Below are 17,068 nucleotides of genomic sequence, written 5' to 3' on the forward strand. Positions count from 1 at the left end.
ACGAATTTAAATTGAAGTCATAACTAAAATTACAAAATTTAATATATAAATGAACTAAAGTTAATCAAATGAGCAAAATTTGAGTGGTTATTGAGGTTAATGATGAGGCCGCCCAAATTTTCCTAGTCAAATCCGCTAATGGAGCTCACTAATTTTCTTTATCTTGGAAAAAAAATTCCCGTGCCGTCTACGACACCTTTTAACCCCTATTAAATCCGTTGAACGAATTTGGAAAGCCTTTTCAACCTAAGCTAAGCCGCCTCTTCTTTTGCTGTAGACTTTGTTTGATCTTCTCATTCTTTTTGTGTTTTTGTCTGATAATATAGGCAGAGGGTTTAATTCTTAAATGGAGAATAAATATCAGATGTTCTTTCCTATCTCTTCCCCGGCATCATCAGCAGCTTATGATCCCTTGACAACAAACATTATGGCACCTACTAATCCTCATGTTTTCAACAATTTTCATGGGAATAGTCCAAATGGGTTGATGGATTTGAAGACAGATCAGAAGTTCATCAAGAAAGCTGCAGAAGTGAAGGAACCTGTTGATCAGAATGGGCGCTTTGTTGGGTCTAAAACTGATTATCACTTAAAATCATCAGCTGCTACTGATAAAAAGAAGGAAAAGATGATTAGGAAGCCTAGATATGCCTTTCAAACAAGGAGTGAAGTTGATATACTTGACGATGGATATCGCTGGAGGAAATATGGGCAAAAAGCTGTTAAGAACAACAAATTCCCAAGGTTTGCTTTACGAATATTATCTCCCTTATTATCTTTGCCCATTATGATGCATTTCCCCATTAATCAAAGGGTGATTATGATATTTATGCATATAATATAAAGTTTGTATAGAGTATATTTTGGAGAAAAAATGTTTTCAAACATTATATACACTCCATTATTATCCACATATCAAATCTTTTCACATTCAAGTAATTAAAAGATATATAATATCTATCAGTTAGATGAGTCAGTAAGAGTCTCTATTATCTTAACTAATAGTCAAGAGTTCAATCATCGTCTTAGGTATAAAGCAACTTTAAAATTAAGTAACCAGTATTATCTTTTAATGGACCTACAAAAGATGAAAATACATACACTTTTTAGAGTATTTGCCTAGGGTTAATAGTTATGTTGAATCATATATATATATATATATACATACATATATAATAAGTTTAGTATTTGGTATATTGATAATATTTTTTTTACAAGTAAAATTAAGGAATTGAAAAGTATCCTATGAAGATATCGTAAAATAAGAAAAAATATTTTAATAAAATAGACACATGTACATTTTAAATATGTTTGTGAAATTAAAAAAAATACATTATCAATATATCAAATACCATCTACATATATTCTAGAGCTAAATTTGACAAGATTTTTAGAGAATCAAAATAACTACGAATTGAAATTTAGTTAGTGGGTGATGTTGATAAGTTAGAAAATGAATATAAAAACAGTTATTAGGTATTTATAACTTAGAATAAGAAATTAAAACAAGGCTTTTTACTGCATTTAAGAAAATTTTATCTTACAACATGAACATGTTTTGAGCCCTTAGATGCAGTGATGGTTTGACGCAATTTGGTCATAAATCTGGTTTTAATGAAGTCATATTATTAAATTAATTTGTTTTTTTAATTTTATATTTCATATTGTTTTCTTCATTTATTTATGCTCTTGAATTTGAATAATTTAATTTTGATATATAATTGATTGAATTAGTTTAATGTATTTTTGCATAATTTACTTAAATCAAATGTACATTGTTAGACATTTTATGTGTTAGTTAATATGGATGCCCTTTTATTCAGATATGTATTATTACTATAATATTTTTAAACTTAATCTTTTTTCTTTTCTTTTTTTTTTTTTTTTTACTTTTCCATAATTTTTCCAATCATTTACAACCAATTCAATGTATGAAATATTCAATAAAAGCTTTGGTTTCATTTTAGAAAAATCATAATAAAAGTAAAGTATGTTTTATTTATTAATTCCATATTATAAATATTGTTGATGTAATTTAAAATTTTATTTGTTATTTTTATATTTTAAAGAAAATGTGATATTCAAATTTGAAAGAGTTTATCTTAGAAAAATAAACTAATTATGTAAGTGGGTTATTTTCTTCCTTAAAACTGCCTTATAATAAAATCCCTGCAATTTTATTTTTGGAACAACACAACTATTTTACATTTTATTAGTTATTTTTATTTAATTAAGTGGTCTTCAAAATATTCCATGCAACCTAGGAAACCAATGATGTTCCTTCTCCAATTGATCACCAAGCTATTCCTCTTAATCCCAATAGATGTCAAACTACAATATGATGTAATATATTAACTGGTGTTCAAAATAATTATGAAATTATTAATGCATGATTTTTGTTATGTACAGAAGCTACTATCGGTGCACACATCAAGGATGCAATGTAAAAAAGCAAGTCCAACGACTAAGCAAGGATCAAACTATCGTAGTGACGACTTACGAAGGAATACACACTCATCCTATACATAACCCTACCGACAATTTTGAACATATCTTAAGTCAGATGCATGTTTATACACCTCTTTTCAAACCCATCCATCTTTAGCTAATGTATCTCTATGCCCTTTCTTTTTTACATTTCCAAATAAACACATGCTCATATATCTTGATTTACTCCTTCCCTATGGAATAGTTAATAATACTGTATTTTTTTCTTACATTTTTTCTTTTGTACTAGTGCTTAATTACTTATAACTATAGGAAGTAAATTCAAACTTTAAACGTCATACATGAGCATTTGGTTTAACGAAAGTATGATTACGTTTCGTGATAAGATTACAAGAATGTAAGCCGAAATGTAAAATTCAAGTGTTTGTTGACGAAATGTATGATTACCTAAAACCACATGTTATTAAATTGTCCTTGTTATAGAATTTGTTTTATTTTAACAAGTTTAATTCCTTTAATATTTTTAGTCTCAACTTTTCATAAAATTATTATACAATTCTTACTTTTATCATCATTTATATATTAATAAGTAAATATATAATGTCAAATAAAATTATAAATCATAATTATAATAATTCATGAAAAATGATTGCATAACCAACCATAATAATAATTATAATTATAACCATAATTAAAGCAATAATAAATAAATTATTAGAGTAAATATAATAATTTTAAATTTTAAAGTATTATATCCAGTGTTCCACCATTAAGAAAAAATATATTTTATTTTAATTAGTCTTAAAAGCCTAAATCGATTAAAATAATAAAAATAAAGGGTAAATTAATTTAAAAATTAAGATTACGCTCGTAATCTAAAATGATTAGAGTATTTGAGAATGTAAGATTATGGAGTGATAAGAATATTGAGAATTCAAACAATGTGATCTTATTCTAGAATGTAATATTTTAGTAGGATATTTAGATAATTTGGCTTTGAAATATTAAAGAATTAATCATATGTTATAAAGGCTATTTTTGCCTATCATTTTGACTTCATTTTTCTTTTTTCATTTTGCAGTTAGTATTGTTCCGTAGCTCACTTTAGGTAAGTTTTAGTAAAAAAACCAAAAACAACTTTAGGTTCGAAGTTAGGGAATAATTAATGACTATTATACGTTAACCTGATTTTTAAAGAAGTTATAATATATAATTAAGGTATTGTTTTTCCTTAAATTTAGTGAAAACAATTAAATATAAAATTCAAACAGGGTATATATTAGGTTAATCTATATAAATATGCTGAACAAATATTATTTTAAAAATTAGACTCAATTTCTTAAAATTACTAATTTACGCTGTTTTTGGAGAGAAAAAGCAAAACGTGCCTTGTAGGACACATTTTCAGGAGAGAGAGAACAAAAACGCATCCTACAGGGCGCATTTATCAGTGAAAATACATCCTGTAAGACACGTTTTCCTTTCAACGGTAACTTTTCTAATGGCTAGTAAAGCTCCAATAGCCATAAAAATTCCTATATAAACCCTTCCAACCTTCATTCTTTTCAACCAAATACTCCATACTCATTCTTCCTTCCTATATTCTCAATCTTCAATCTTTAATCCCCAATTTCCAATTTTATATTTTTAATCTTCAAATTTTAATTTTAGATTTTTAAGTTTCAATTTCAAATTTTCAACCCTCAATCCTCAATTATTTTTTTAAATTTTATTCTCTTCGATTTATTTTTTTCTTATAAATTTTAAATGGCAAATCAACTTATTCGTTTGGATGACAAGCATATCTCCCACGTTCAATTACAAATGGTAAGGAAATTTATTAAATTATTTAAATTCAAATATTTAATTATTATGTTGTTTAGATTATTATTTTTTATGTTTATATACTCGGCCTGAAGATCGGATTTTGGAGACGTACATAGACAACTTAAGTAAAGGTGCACCGAAGGTCATTCATAGACACTTACGAGATGTAGGCTTTTTATACGTGGCTCGCATGCTCGAGGGATTGGATCCCTCACTCATTAGTGCTTTGGTCGATAGATGGAGACCGGAGACGTACACATTCCATCTTTCTTGCGGCAAGTGTACAATTACACTCGAGGACATCAGTTTAAAACTTGGTCTACCGATCAATGGGGATGTCATTAGTGTCGATTGGAGCGCAAAATGCAAGCAACTACTAGGGAAGCTACTGAACAAGTTTAGAGGTTGTAGCACCCCAAACCCGGCCTAGAAGTTGTAGCACCCCAAACCCGGCCCAGAAGTTATGGCCGGATCCGGCATGCCACATCAAAAACGTAAAGAAAAAAAATTTTCCATTCTAAGTCCAGAAAATCGTAATTGATGTTCAAAAGATTAATTCATTAAAGGTTAAAGTGAATGGAAGTTGTGCACCAGGTAGGAAACCGGAAAAGAAGTGGTGAGTCCATCGGACTGCTTAAGTACCAAGCTCCCTTCGGATCCAATCCTAGACATGCATACAGCCATTGCCACACCTTAACGTCATGGATATTTCTAGGAAACCGATTTGATTAAGTCATTTTTAGGAAAAGTGATTAATTTTGGAAAAATACTTTCATTGTGGAAGCTTTGCTTGTTGTTGTGCTATTTTGAAATCAATTGTTGTTTTTGAAAACGCGCCCTAAAGCTATCCAATTTCAACAGTTAAAATAAGTATTACCTATCTTAGTAATACATATTAAAACTATCAAAAATAATTAAGCGGCCTTATTACATTTAAAAGCCCAAAAACTTCAAACGTAAATAAAAGGATGTCCGGTTCACCAGGAGAAAATCAAACTTTCAGAACGGGTGGCAACTCCGAATTCCCTCACAGCTCCAAGCCCACTATGGTTGGGGATTTCCTACGTGGATGAAAATAAAAGGGTGAGTTTGGGGAAACTCGGTGTGTAAGGAAAACCCATTCAAAGCCCAAGTCACTCAAGCCTATTGGGCCTAAGCCCATTCAGTAGTAATGATGGTCTGGACCGAAACCTTTCAGATTACAATAAACCGGGCCTTAGCCCTTATTCGAAAAACAAGATGGCCCATAAGCCCATTTCAAAATACATGCAACATCAATAACATATGCAAGCCCATTTGGGAGACTACTCAACCCACCAACCACTACACTCCACCCGTACCACCATACACTCCATGTGGGAATAGCTCAACCCACCCAAATTTAACACTCCACAGTTAAAAGCATTGTCGCTCGATTATCGATAAATTGAGGCAAAGCCTCCAAGATGTGGACAAGCCACTTTCAGTACTTCCTCCGTCAATATCCCAATCCCATGCATCAAATAATAACAAACATGACATGCGATAAATAACAACAATCAAACATGCATTTAGGTCAATTTAACCCTAGGGGTATTTGGTAATTTATCTACTAGGGGTAAAGCGTAAATTTTCCACTTTTAAAGGTATTTCAGTAATTTATCTATTTTAGGGTTTTTCATGCATATTCCTACTTTTCACGTACTAACAGAATCACGTACCGAGGGTTCTTATCGAATTGGGCCCGTTGGCCCATCATTCCAATTTTGGCCCATTAAGCCTAAAAATATCGAGGGCTTACCAAAAACATTAATCGATTTACCTCACGAGCATTCGCACACTCGCAAATCTACAAAATACCAATTTTCGGCATTTCGGCTTTTCGGCTTTTGCCGATCCAGACTAAGAAAGAGGGTGTTAGTTACACACATGCTTGCGATGATATCTCTTTGAGATCCACACACGAACCGCCTACAATTGGATTACTAACATGTTAATTTAACTATTCAAATACAAACTACGTATTAACCCCTTACGATATTTGGCCAACCACACCTACAGATCATAGTAAGCTTATAAGAAAACAATAAGTAACTCATTAACAAATTTTTGTCAATGTTTACCACATAATCATAATTTCACTGCAAGCTGTCTTCCTGAGCAACAGTCACTAAATCATTTATAACTGGAGCTACGAAACTCCAAATCAAGTTCTGTTAATTTTCCTTGAAAATAGACTCATATATCTTCTATCCATAAAATTTTCAGAATTTTTGGTTTGGCCAATCAATACCAGAGTTTCTCAAAGTTTCGCATGTTTCACTGTTTGACTAATCTGACCACTCTTCATTACGAATCAAATTTCTCATTATATAGAATTAAAAATATGTTCTCGTTTATTTTATTTGAAACTAGACTCAACAAGCTTTAATTACATAATTTATTCAGCTTCTAATTCATCTCCCACAATTTATGGTGATTGTCCAAAGTTACATTACTGCTGCTGTCCCAAGCAGATTTATTACCAAATTCACTCTTTCACACATAACTTGCATGCATGTTATTTAAACATGTATATCACCAATCAATCATCACATATCTATGATTTTACTCAAGTATAATCTCCATTTCATCATTTTAAAGCACAACATGTTAGCCGATTTTTCCCTTTAGCATCTAAGGCACATGCATGCTCATTTGTTTGGCTCAACTTCACCTATCTTCCATTTTTCATCAAAAGAACATGAAACAACAACAGTTTCTTTCATTTTAATTCATGACCAAATGCTCACAATACAACCAAAAACCAAAATATGCTTCAAGAGTTAAGGTAGAATCAAGAAGAACTCATGAACATCAAGATAGAAGCAAACTACCATGAACTTACCTTCAATTTTCTTCCCCAAGTGACCAAACATTTAAGAGCTTTCTCCTCTCCTTTCTCTTCTCTAACTTTAGGCTATGATGAACAAAGATGGACAAAACTTTGTTCTTTTCACCCCTTTTTCTTTTAATAAAAATTCATATTTCATCCATTTAATTCTTTAATACAAAAGACATGAAATTCCCATAATGGAACATTTACCTAAACCATTATCATGAAACATTTACCTAACCCATTATCATTGAATATTTACCTAATCCATTGTCATGGAACATTTACCTAACCCATTATCAATTTGTATCAATTTGTACCATAAATTATGGATATCAAGTGCTCATATTGTCTACAACAACATGATGGCTAGCCACTTCATGTAAAATGGGAGGTTTGTCATGCAAAACCTCCTATTTTGCACTCCTATTTATTTGGCCACTTCAATTTAGCCTATAACATTTTCAAACATTTTCACATAGGTTTTATTTCATAATTTCACCCCCTTTTTCTTATGGAACAAAAATTAACTAAAATTATCGGGTTCTATCTTAAGCTTGGGCCTTCTAGAGGCCCACTAACATAATTAAACCTATGCCAACATTCACAGAATTCCCGAAAATTGGGGAGTTACAAATCTACCCTCCTTAAAGAAATTTCGTCCTCGAAATTTACCTAATCCAAACAGATGAGGGTATTGCTATTGCATCGTCTCTTCTGGCTCCCAAACTCAGAAGTTTCCCCTTCCTTAACTTGTTGAAAACGAGCGACCAAAGACTCATCGTTCAACTATTTTTCCTTAATCTGATCCACCCAGGTTGGCCTCACTTGCAACTTAGCCAACAGACTTCCATCATCATACAGACTCAAACGAGCAAACATTGCTCTCAGATCAGATACAGCTCTACGACTTAGAGAATCGGCTACCACATTAGCCTTTCTTGGGTGATACTCGATCAAACAGTCATAATCCTTAAGCAACTCAATCCATCTCCTTTGCCTAAGGTTCAGCTCCTTCTGAGTCAACAAATACTTAAGACTCTTATGGTCAGTGTATATAATACACCTTTCTCCGTACAAGTAATGTCTCCAAATCTTAAGTGCGAATATCACTGCTGCCAACTCCAAATCATGAGTCGGATAGTTCCCCTCATGAGGCTTAAGCTATCGTGATGCATATGCAACCACCTTACCCTCTTGCATTAACACGCAGCCCAAAATCATGTGTGATGCGTCACTGTACACAGTAAAATCCTTCCCAGACTCCAGCTGAATTAACATAAATGCTTCAGTCAAAACTTTCTTCAACTTCTCAAAAGCTTCTTGCTGTTTCTTAGTCCATACAAACGGTACTCCTTTCCTTATGTGTTTTGTTAGAGGTGCTGCCATCACAGAAAAACCTTCCACAAACCTTCTGTAGTATCCTGCCAGTCCTAGAAAACTCCGTATTTTTGACACTGACCTAGGTGGCTTCCACTCCAAAATCACTTCAATTTTTCGAGGGTACACCTTAATCCCTTCGGCAGAGACCACATGTCTTAAGAAGGTTACCTCCCTCAACCAAAATTCACACTTGCTGAACTTCGCAAAGAGTTCCTTCTCCCTTAACACTTACAGCACTATACGGAGATGCTCATCATGTTTCGTTTCAGTTTTAGAATATACTAGGATATCGTCAATAAAGACGACTACGAACTGATCTAAAAATGGTTGGAACACACGATTCATCAGATCCATAAATGCTGCAGGAGCGTTTGTCAATCCAAATGGCATAACCAGAAACTCGTAATGACCATACCGAATACTGAATGTCGTCTTTTGGATATCTGCCTGCTTGACCCTTAACTGATGATATCCAGATCGAAGGTCGATCTTGGAAAATACAAAAGCTCCTCTAAGCTGGTCGAATAGATCGTCAATCCTTGGCAGTGGATACTTATTCTTAATCGTTAGTTTGTTCAACTGAAGATAATCAATGCACATCCGCATCGTACCATCCTTCTTTTTCACGAATAGCACCGATGCTCCCCATAAAGACACGCTTGGCCTAATGAAGCTCCTATCCAACAACTCTTGAATTTGAGCCTTTAACTCCACTAACTCCTTCGGTGCCATCTTATAAGGTGCGATGGACACGGGCGCCGTTCCAGGCAACAAATCTATTCCAAACTCAACTTCTCGGTTCGGAGGCAATCCTGGAAGCTCCTCTAGAAAAACATCTTGGAACTCCTTTACGGTGCTAACCTTATCCACTGTCAGTCCTTCCTCTTCCGACTGACTTACAAATGCCAATTAGGCCTCACAACCTTTCTGAATCTACTTTTCGGCTCTTAATGCTGACACCACATTGGACAAATAATCCCTTCTCTCACCTATCACCATAACCTCCTCATCCTTTGTAGTTCTTAACACCATTCGTTTAGAAGCACAATCCAGAGTCACCTTATGCTTAACAAGCCAATCCATTCCCAGAATGAGGTTAAACTCTCCGAATGGTAACTTCATTAGATCTCCAGGAAAAACCTTGCCTTGAGTTTCTAAGGGTACATTCCTATACAGTTTGTCTACCCTAACCGAGTGACCCAAGGGACTTAGTATAGGTACCCCACTCACAATCTTCTCAGAGCAGTCCAAGTCGTCCATAATCCGTTCTGTGGCCTCCAACCAATATTCCGCCACATTCGGGGCTATACCAGACACGCCCTTAAAGATCTCCGTTCTGTTAGTCCCGAAGTCATTCAGAAATAGATCCCTGAATTTCGTTGCCCAAACTTGCTCCGGCAACCCTTTCCAGAACACGAAGCATTGCCTGTGACAGGGCATCATCCTCGGCGGCCCTATCATACGGCCCATTCTCATCCGTCGGTGGTGGTTGTGCTACTCCAGTGGGTATGTGTTCAGAAGATGAAGATCCAGCTTGAGTACTACCTCGGCCTCGACCACGGCCTCTTCCCCGAGTAACTCTCGTACTCATATCGATTTATCTTGATTATGAATTTTTATGCATCAATTTAATATTCCAGTGTTTATTACAGATGTTATATGAATCAGACAGTAATTCAAAGTTTGTTTTCGCAGAATCGAAGTCTAGCTACAGTTTCAGTCTCTTATCAGATTTTCCTATGTTCAGAATCATCCTATCTAGAGTATCCTAGTAGGGTTTCAGTACAGACAGATAATTCAGAAAAATATTCAGAAGAGTTCAGAGTAATACTTACAGACTTGAGCCGGATATTCGGAATGCCACCTTCTAAAGATCTAAATTCTGAAAATTGAGTTTTTCGCATTCTTTATAAAATTTTTGTTTTCGAAAATCTTTGTTTTTGTAAACCCATTCCACAGCCGAGTTGTTGCAACCTAGGCTTTGATACCACTAAATGTAGCACCCCAAACCCGGCCCAGAAGTTATGGCCGGATCCGGCATGCCACATAAAAAACGTAAAGAAAAAAAATTTTCCATTCTAAGTCCAGAAAATCGTACTTGATGTTCAAAGATTAATTCATTAAAGGTTAAAGTGAATGGAAGTTGTGCACCAGGTAGGAAACCGGAAAAGAGGTGGTGAGTCCATCTGATTGCTTATACCAAGCTCCTTCGGATCCAATCCTAGACATGCATATGACCATTGCCACACCTTAACGTCATGGATATTTCTAGGAAACCGATTTGATTAAGTCATTTTTAGGAAAAGTGATTAATTTTGGAAAAATACTTTCATTGTGGAAGCTTTGCTTGTTGTCGTGCTATTTTGAAATCAATTGTTGTTTTTGAAAACGCGCCCTAAAGCTATCCAATTTCAACAGTTAAAATAAGTATTACCTATCTTAGTAATACATATTAAAACCATCAAAAATAATTAAGCGGCCTTATTACATTTAAAAGCCCAAAAACTTCAAACGTAAATAAAAGGATGTCTAGTTCACAAAAGAAAATCAAACTTTCAGAACGGGTGGCCACTCCGAATTCCCTCACAACTCAAAGCCCACTATGGTTGGGGATTTCCTGCGTGGATGAAAATAAAAGGGGTGAGTTTGGAGAAACTCAGTGTGTAAAGAAAACCCATTCAAAGCCCAAGTCAGCTTAAGCCTATTGGGCCTAAACCCATTCAGGTAACAGTGGTATTGGACCAGAACCCTTTTCAGATTACAATAAACTGGGCCTTAGCCCCTTATTCAGATAACAGTATGGCCCATAGGCTCATTTCAAAATACATGCAACATCAATAACATATGCAAGCCCATTTGGAGAGACTACTAAACCCACCAACCACTACACTCCACCCGTACCAGCCATACACTCCATGTGGGGAATAGCTCAACCCACCAAGCCCAACACTCCACAGATTGCAAAGATTGTCGCTCGATTAACGAAGAATTGAGGCAAAGCCTCCAAGACGTGGACAAGCCACTCTCAAGACTTCCTCCGTCAATATCCAAATCCCATGCATCGATAATAACAACATGGCATGCAATAAATAACAACGATCAAACATGCATTTAGGTCAATTTAACCCTAGGGGTATTTGGTAATTTATCTACTAGGGTAAAGCGTAAATTTTCCACTTTTAAAGGTATTTCAGTAATTTATCTATTTTAGGGTTTTTCATGCATATTCCTACTTTTCACGTACTAACAGAATCACGTACCGAGGGTTCTTATCGAATTGGGCCCGTTGGCCCATCATTCCAATTTTGGCCCATTAAGCCCAAAAATATCGAGGGCTTACCAAAAACATTAATCGATTTACCTCACGAGCATTCGTACACTCGCAAATCTACAAAATACCAGTTTTCGGCATTTTGGCTTTTCGGCTTTTGCCGATCCAGACTAAGAAAGAGGGTGTTAGTTACACACCTGTTTGCGACGATATGCTGACGAGATCCACACACGAACCGCCTACAATTAGATTACTAACACGTTAATCTAACTATTCAAATACAAACTACGTATTAACCCCTTACGATATTCGGCCAACCACACCTACAGATCATAGTAAGCTTATAAGAAAACAATAAGTAACTCATTAACAAATTTTTGTCAATGTTTACCACATAATCATAATTTCACTGCAAGCTGTCTTCCTGAGCAACAGTCACTAAATCATTTATAACTGGAGCTACGAAACTCCAAATCAAGTTCTGTTAATTTTTCTTGAAAATATACTCATATATCTTCTATCCATAAAATTCTTAGAATTTTTTCTTTGGCCAATCAATACCAGATTTTTCTCAAAGTTTCGCATATTTCACTGTTTGACTAATCTGATCACTCTTCATTACGAATCAAATTTCTCATTATACAGAATTGAAAATATGTTCTCGTTTATTTCATTTGAAACTAGACTCAACAAGCTTTAATTACATAATTTATTCAGCTTCTAATTCATCTCCCACAATTTATGGTGATTTTCCAAAGTCATGTTACTGCTGCTGTCCCAAGCAGATTTATTACCAAATTCACTCTTTCACACATAACTTGCATGCATGATATTTAAACATGTATATCACCAATCAATCATCACATATCTATGATTTTACTTAAGTATAATCTCCATTTCATCATTTTAAAGCACAACATGTTAGCCGATTTTTCCCTTTAGCATCTAAGGCACATGCATGTTCATTTGTTTGGCTCAACTTCACCTATCTTCCATTTTTCATCAAAAGAACATGAAACAACAACAATTTCCTTCATTTTAATTCATGACCAAATGCTCACAATACAACCAAAAACCAAAATATGCTTCAAGAGTTAAGGTAGAATCAAGAAGAACTCATGAACATCAAGATAGAAGCAAACTACCATGAACTTACCTTCAATTTTCTTCCCCAAGTGACCAAACATTTAAGAGTTTTCTCCTCTCCTTTCTCTTCTCTAACTTTAGGCTATGATGAACAAAGATGGACAAAAGTTTGTTCTTTTCACCCCTTTTTCTTTTAATAAAAATTCATATTTCATCCATTTAATTCTTTAATACAAAAGACATGAAATTCCCATCATGGAACATTTACCTAAACCATTATCATGGAACATTTACCTAACCCATTATCATGGAATATTTACCTAATCCATTGTCATGGAACATTTACCTAACCCATTATCAATTTGTATCAAGTTGTACCATAAATTATGGATATCAAGTGCTCATATTGTCTATAACAACATGATTGCTAGCCACTTCATGTAAAATGGGAGGTTTCTAATGCAAAACCTCCTATTTTGCACTCCTATTTATTTGGCCACTTCAATTTAGCCTATAGCATTTTCAAACATTTTCACATAGGTTTTATCTCATAATTTCACCCACTTTTTCTTATGGAACAAAAATTAACTAAAATTGTCGGGTTCTATCTTAAGCTTAGGCCTTCTAGAGGCCCACTAACATAATTAAACCTATGCCAACATTCACAGAATTCTCGAAAATTGGGGCGTTACAGAAGTTATAGCCGGATCCGGTATGCCACATCAAAAACGTAAAAAAAAAATCCATTCTAAGTCCAGAAAATCGTACTTGATGTTCAAAAGATCAATTCATTAAAGGTTAAAGTGAATGGAAGTTGTGCACCAGGTAGGAAACCGGAAAAGAGGTGGTGAGTCCATCGGATCGCTTAATACCAAGCTCCTTCGGATCCAATCCTAGACATGCATACCGCCATTGCCACACCTTAACGTCATGGATATTTCTAGGAAACCGATTTGATTAAGTCATTTTTAGGAAAAGTGATTAATTTTGGAAAATACTTTCATTGCCGAAGCTTGTTGTCGTGTTATTTTGAAATCAACTGTTGTTTTTGAAAACGCGCCCTAAAGCTATCCAATTTCAACAGTTAAAATAAGTAATACCTATCTTAGTAATACATATTAAAAAACATTAAAAATAATTAAGCGGCCTTATTACATTTAAAAACCCAAAACTTGAAATGTAAATAAAAGGATGTCCAGTTCACGAAGAAAATCAAACTTTCAGAGCGGGTGGCCACTCAATTCCCTCACGACCCAAGCTCACTATGGTTATGGATTTCTGCGTGGATGAAAATAAAAGGGTGAGTTTGGGGAAACTCAGTGTGTAAGGAAAACCCATTCAAAGCCCAAGTCACTCAAGCTGTTGGGCCTAAGCCCATTCAGTATACAGTGGTATTGGGCGAGCCCTTTCAGATTACAATAAACCGGGCCTTAGCCCTTATTTCGATAACAAGATGGCCCATAGGCCCATTTCAAAATACATGCAACATCAAGTAAACATATGCAAGCCCATTTGGGAGACTACTCAACCCACCAACCACTACACTCCACCCGCACCAGCCATACACTCCATGTGGGGATAGCTCAACCCACCCAAATTTCAACACTCCACGATTGCAACCTTTACCGCTCGATTATCGAAGAATTGAGGCAAAGCCTCCAAGACGTGGACAAGCCACTTTCAGACTTCCTCCGTCAATATCCCAATCTCATTCATCGATAATAACAACATGCCATGCAATAAATAACAACAAATCAAACATGCATTTAGGTCAATTTAACCCTAGGGGTATTTGGTAATTTATCTCCTAGGGGTAAAGCGTAAATTTTCCACTTTTAAAGGTATTTCAGAATTTATCTATTTTAGGGTTTTTCATGCATATTCCTACTTTTCACGTATTAATGAATCTCTACCGAGGGTTCTTACCGAATTGGGCAGTTGGCCCATCATTCCAATTTTGGCCCATTAAGCCCAAAAATATCGAGGCACGTAAATCATGCACTTTGCGGTCCAAACATTGCAGCTTACCAAAAACATTAATCGATTTACCTCACGAGCATTCGCACACTCGCAAATCAAAAAATACCGGTTTTGGCATTTCAACTTTTTCGCTTTTGCCTATCCGGACTAAGAAAGAGGGTGTTAGTTACACACATTTGCGACGATATCTTGTCATTTAAATCACACATGAACCGCCTACAATTGGATTCTTCGACACGTTAATCTAACTATTCAAATACAAACTACGATTAACCCCTTACAATATTCGGCCAACCACACCTACAAATCATAGTAAGCTTATAAGAAAACAATAAGCAACTTATTAACAAATTTTTGTCAATGTTTACCACATAATCATAATTTTACTGCAAGCTGTCTTCCTGAGCAACAGTCACTAAATCATTTATAACTGGAGCTACGAAACTCCAAATAAAGTGCCGTTAATTTTGCCTGAAAATAGACTCATATATCTTCTATCCACAAAATTTTTAGAATTTTGGTTTGGCCAATCAATACCAGATTTTTCTCAAAGTTTCCCATGTTTCACTGTTTGACTAATCTGACCACCCTTCATTAGGAATCAAATTTGTTATTGTAGAGAATTCAAAATATGTTCTTGTTTATTTCATTAGAAACTAGAATCAATAAGCTTTAATTACATAATTTATTCAGCTTCTAATTCTTCTCCCACAATTTATGGTGATTTTCCAAATTCACGTTACTTCTGCTGTCCCAAGCAGATTTATTACCAAATCACTCTTTCACACATACCTCGCATGCATGTTATTTAAACATGTATATCACCAATCAATCATCACATATCTATGATTTTACTTAAGTATAATCTCCATTTCATCATTTTAAAGCACAACATGTTAGCTGATTTTTCCCTTTAACATCTAAGGCACATGCATGCTCATTTGTTTGGCTCAACTTCACCTATCTTCCATTTTTCATCAAAAGAACATGAAACAACAACCATCTCCTTCATTTTAATTCATGACTAAATGCTCACAACACAACTAAAAACCAAAATATGCTTCAAGAGTTAAGGTAGAATCAAGAAGAACTCATGAACCTCAAAATAGAAACAAGGTACCAAGAACTTACCTTCAATTTTCCTCCTCCTAATGACCGAATAGTCAAGAGCTTTCTCCTCTCCTTTCTCTTCTCTAACTTTCAGCTATGATGAACAAAGATGGACAAAACTTTGTTCTTTTCACCCCTTTTTCTTTTAATAAAACTTCATATTTCATCCATTTAATTCTTTAATACAAAAGACATGAAATTCTTATCATGAAACATTTACCTAACCCATTATCATGGAACATTTACCTAACCTATTATCAATTTGTATCAATTTGTACCATAAATTATGGATATCAAGTGCATATTTTGTCTACAACAACATGATGGCTGGCCACTTCATGTAAAATGGGAGGTTTGTCATGCAAATCCTCCTATTTTGCACTCCTATTTATTTGGTCACTTCAATTTAGCCTATAGCATTTTCAAACATTTTCACATAGGTCCTATTTCATAATTTCACTCACAAATGACAAAATTAAAGCATGAAATTTTGCCAACATTCATAGAATTCCCGAAAATTGGGGCGTTACAACTCTACCGTCCTTAAAGAAATTTCGTCCTCGAAATTTACCTAATCCAAACAGATGAGGGTATTCTTTGTTGCATCGTCTCTTCGGCTCCCAAACTCGAAGTTTCCTTCCTTAACTTGTTGAAAACGAGTGACCAAAGACTCATCGTTCAACTGTTTTTCCTTAATTTGATCCACCCAGGTTGGCCTAACTTGCAACTCACCAACAGACTTCCATTATCATCTGAGACTCGACGAGCGAACATTGCTCTCGGATCGACATCTGACTTCTACGACTTAGAGCATCGGCTACCACATTAGCCTTGCTTGGGTGATACTCGATCGAACAGTCATAATCCTTAAGCAACTCAATCCATCTCCTTTGCCTAAGGTTCAGCTCCTTCTGAGTCAACAAATACTTAAGACTCTTATGGTCAGTGTATATAATACGCCTTTCTCCGTAAAAGTAATGTCTCCAAATTTTAAGTGCAAATATCACTGCTGCCAACTCTAAATCATGAGTCAAATAGTTTCCCTCATGAGGCTTAAGCTATCGTGATGCATATGCAACCACCTTACCCTCTTGCATTAACACGCAGCC

General features: G+C 34.9%; 1 protein-coding gene across 1 annotated transcript; it reads left to right on the forward strand.

Annotated features, from left to right (window-relative positions):
* The first annotated feature begins 249 nt into the window (after nt 1–249).
* LOC108460054 (probable WRKY transcription factor 75) lies at nt 250–2,813 on the forward strand. Its single transcript, XM_053027228.1, has 2 exons — nt 250–744; nt 2,410–2,813. Exons 1-2 carry the CDS (start codon nt 347–349, stop codon nt 2,603–2,605), a joined length of 594 nt encoding a protein of 197 aa, XP_052883188.1. The 5' UTR covers nt 250–346; the 3' UTR covers nt 2,606–2,813.
* Nucleotides 2,814–17,068: the final 14,255 nt, after the last annotated feature.

The sequence above is a fragment of the Gossypium arboreum genome, chromosome 4 (assembly GCF_025698485.1).
Source record: "Gossypium arboreum isolate Shixiya-1 chromosome 4, ASM2569848v2, whole genome shotgun sequence".
NCBI classification, from domain to species: domain Eukaryota; kingdom Viridiplantae; phylum Streptophyta; class Magnoliopsida; order Malvales; family Malvaceae; genus Gossypium; species Gossypium arboreum.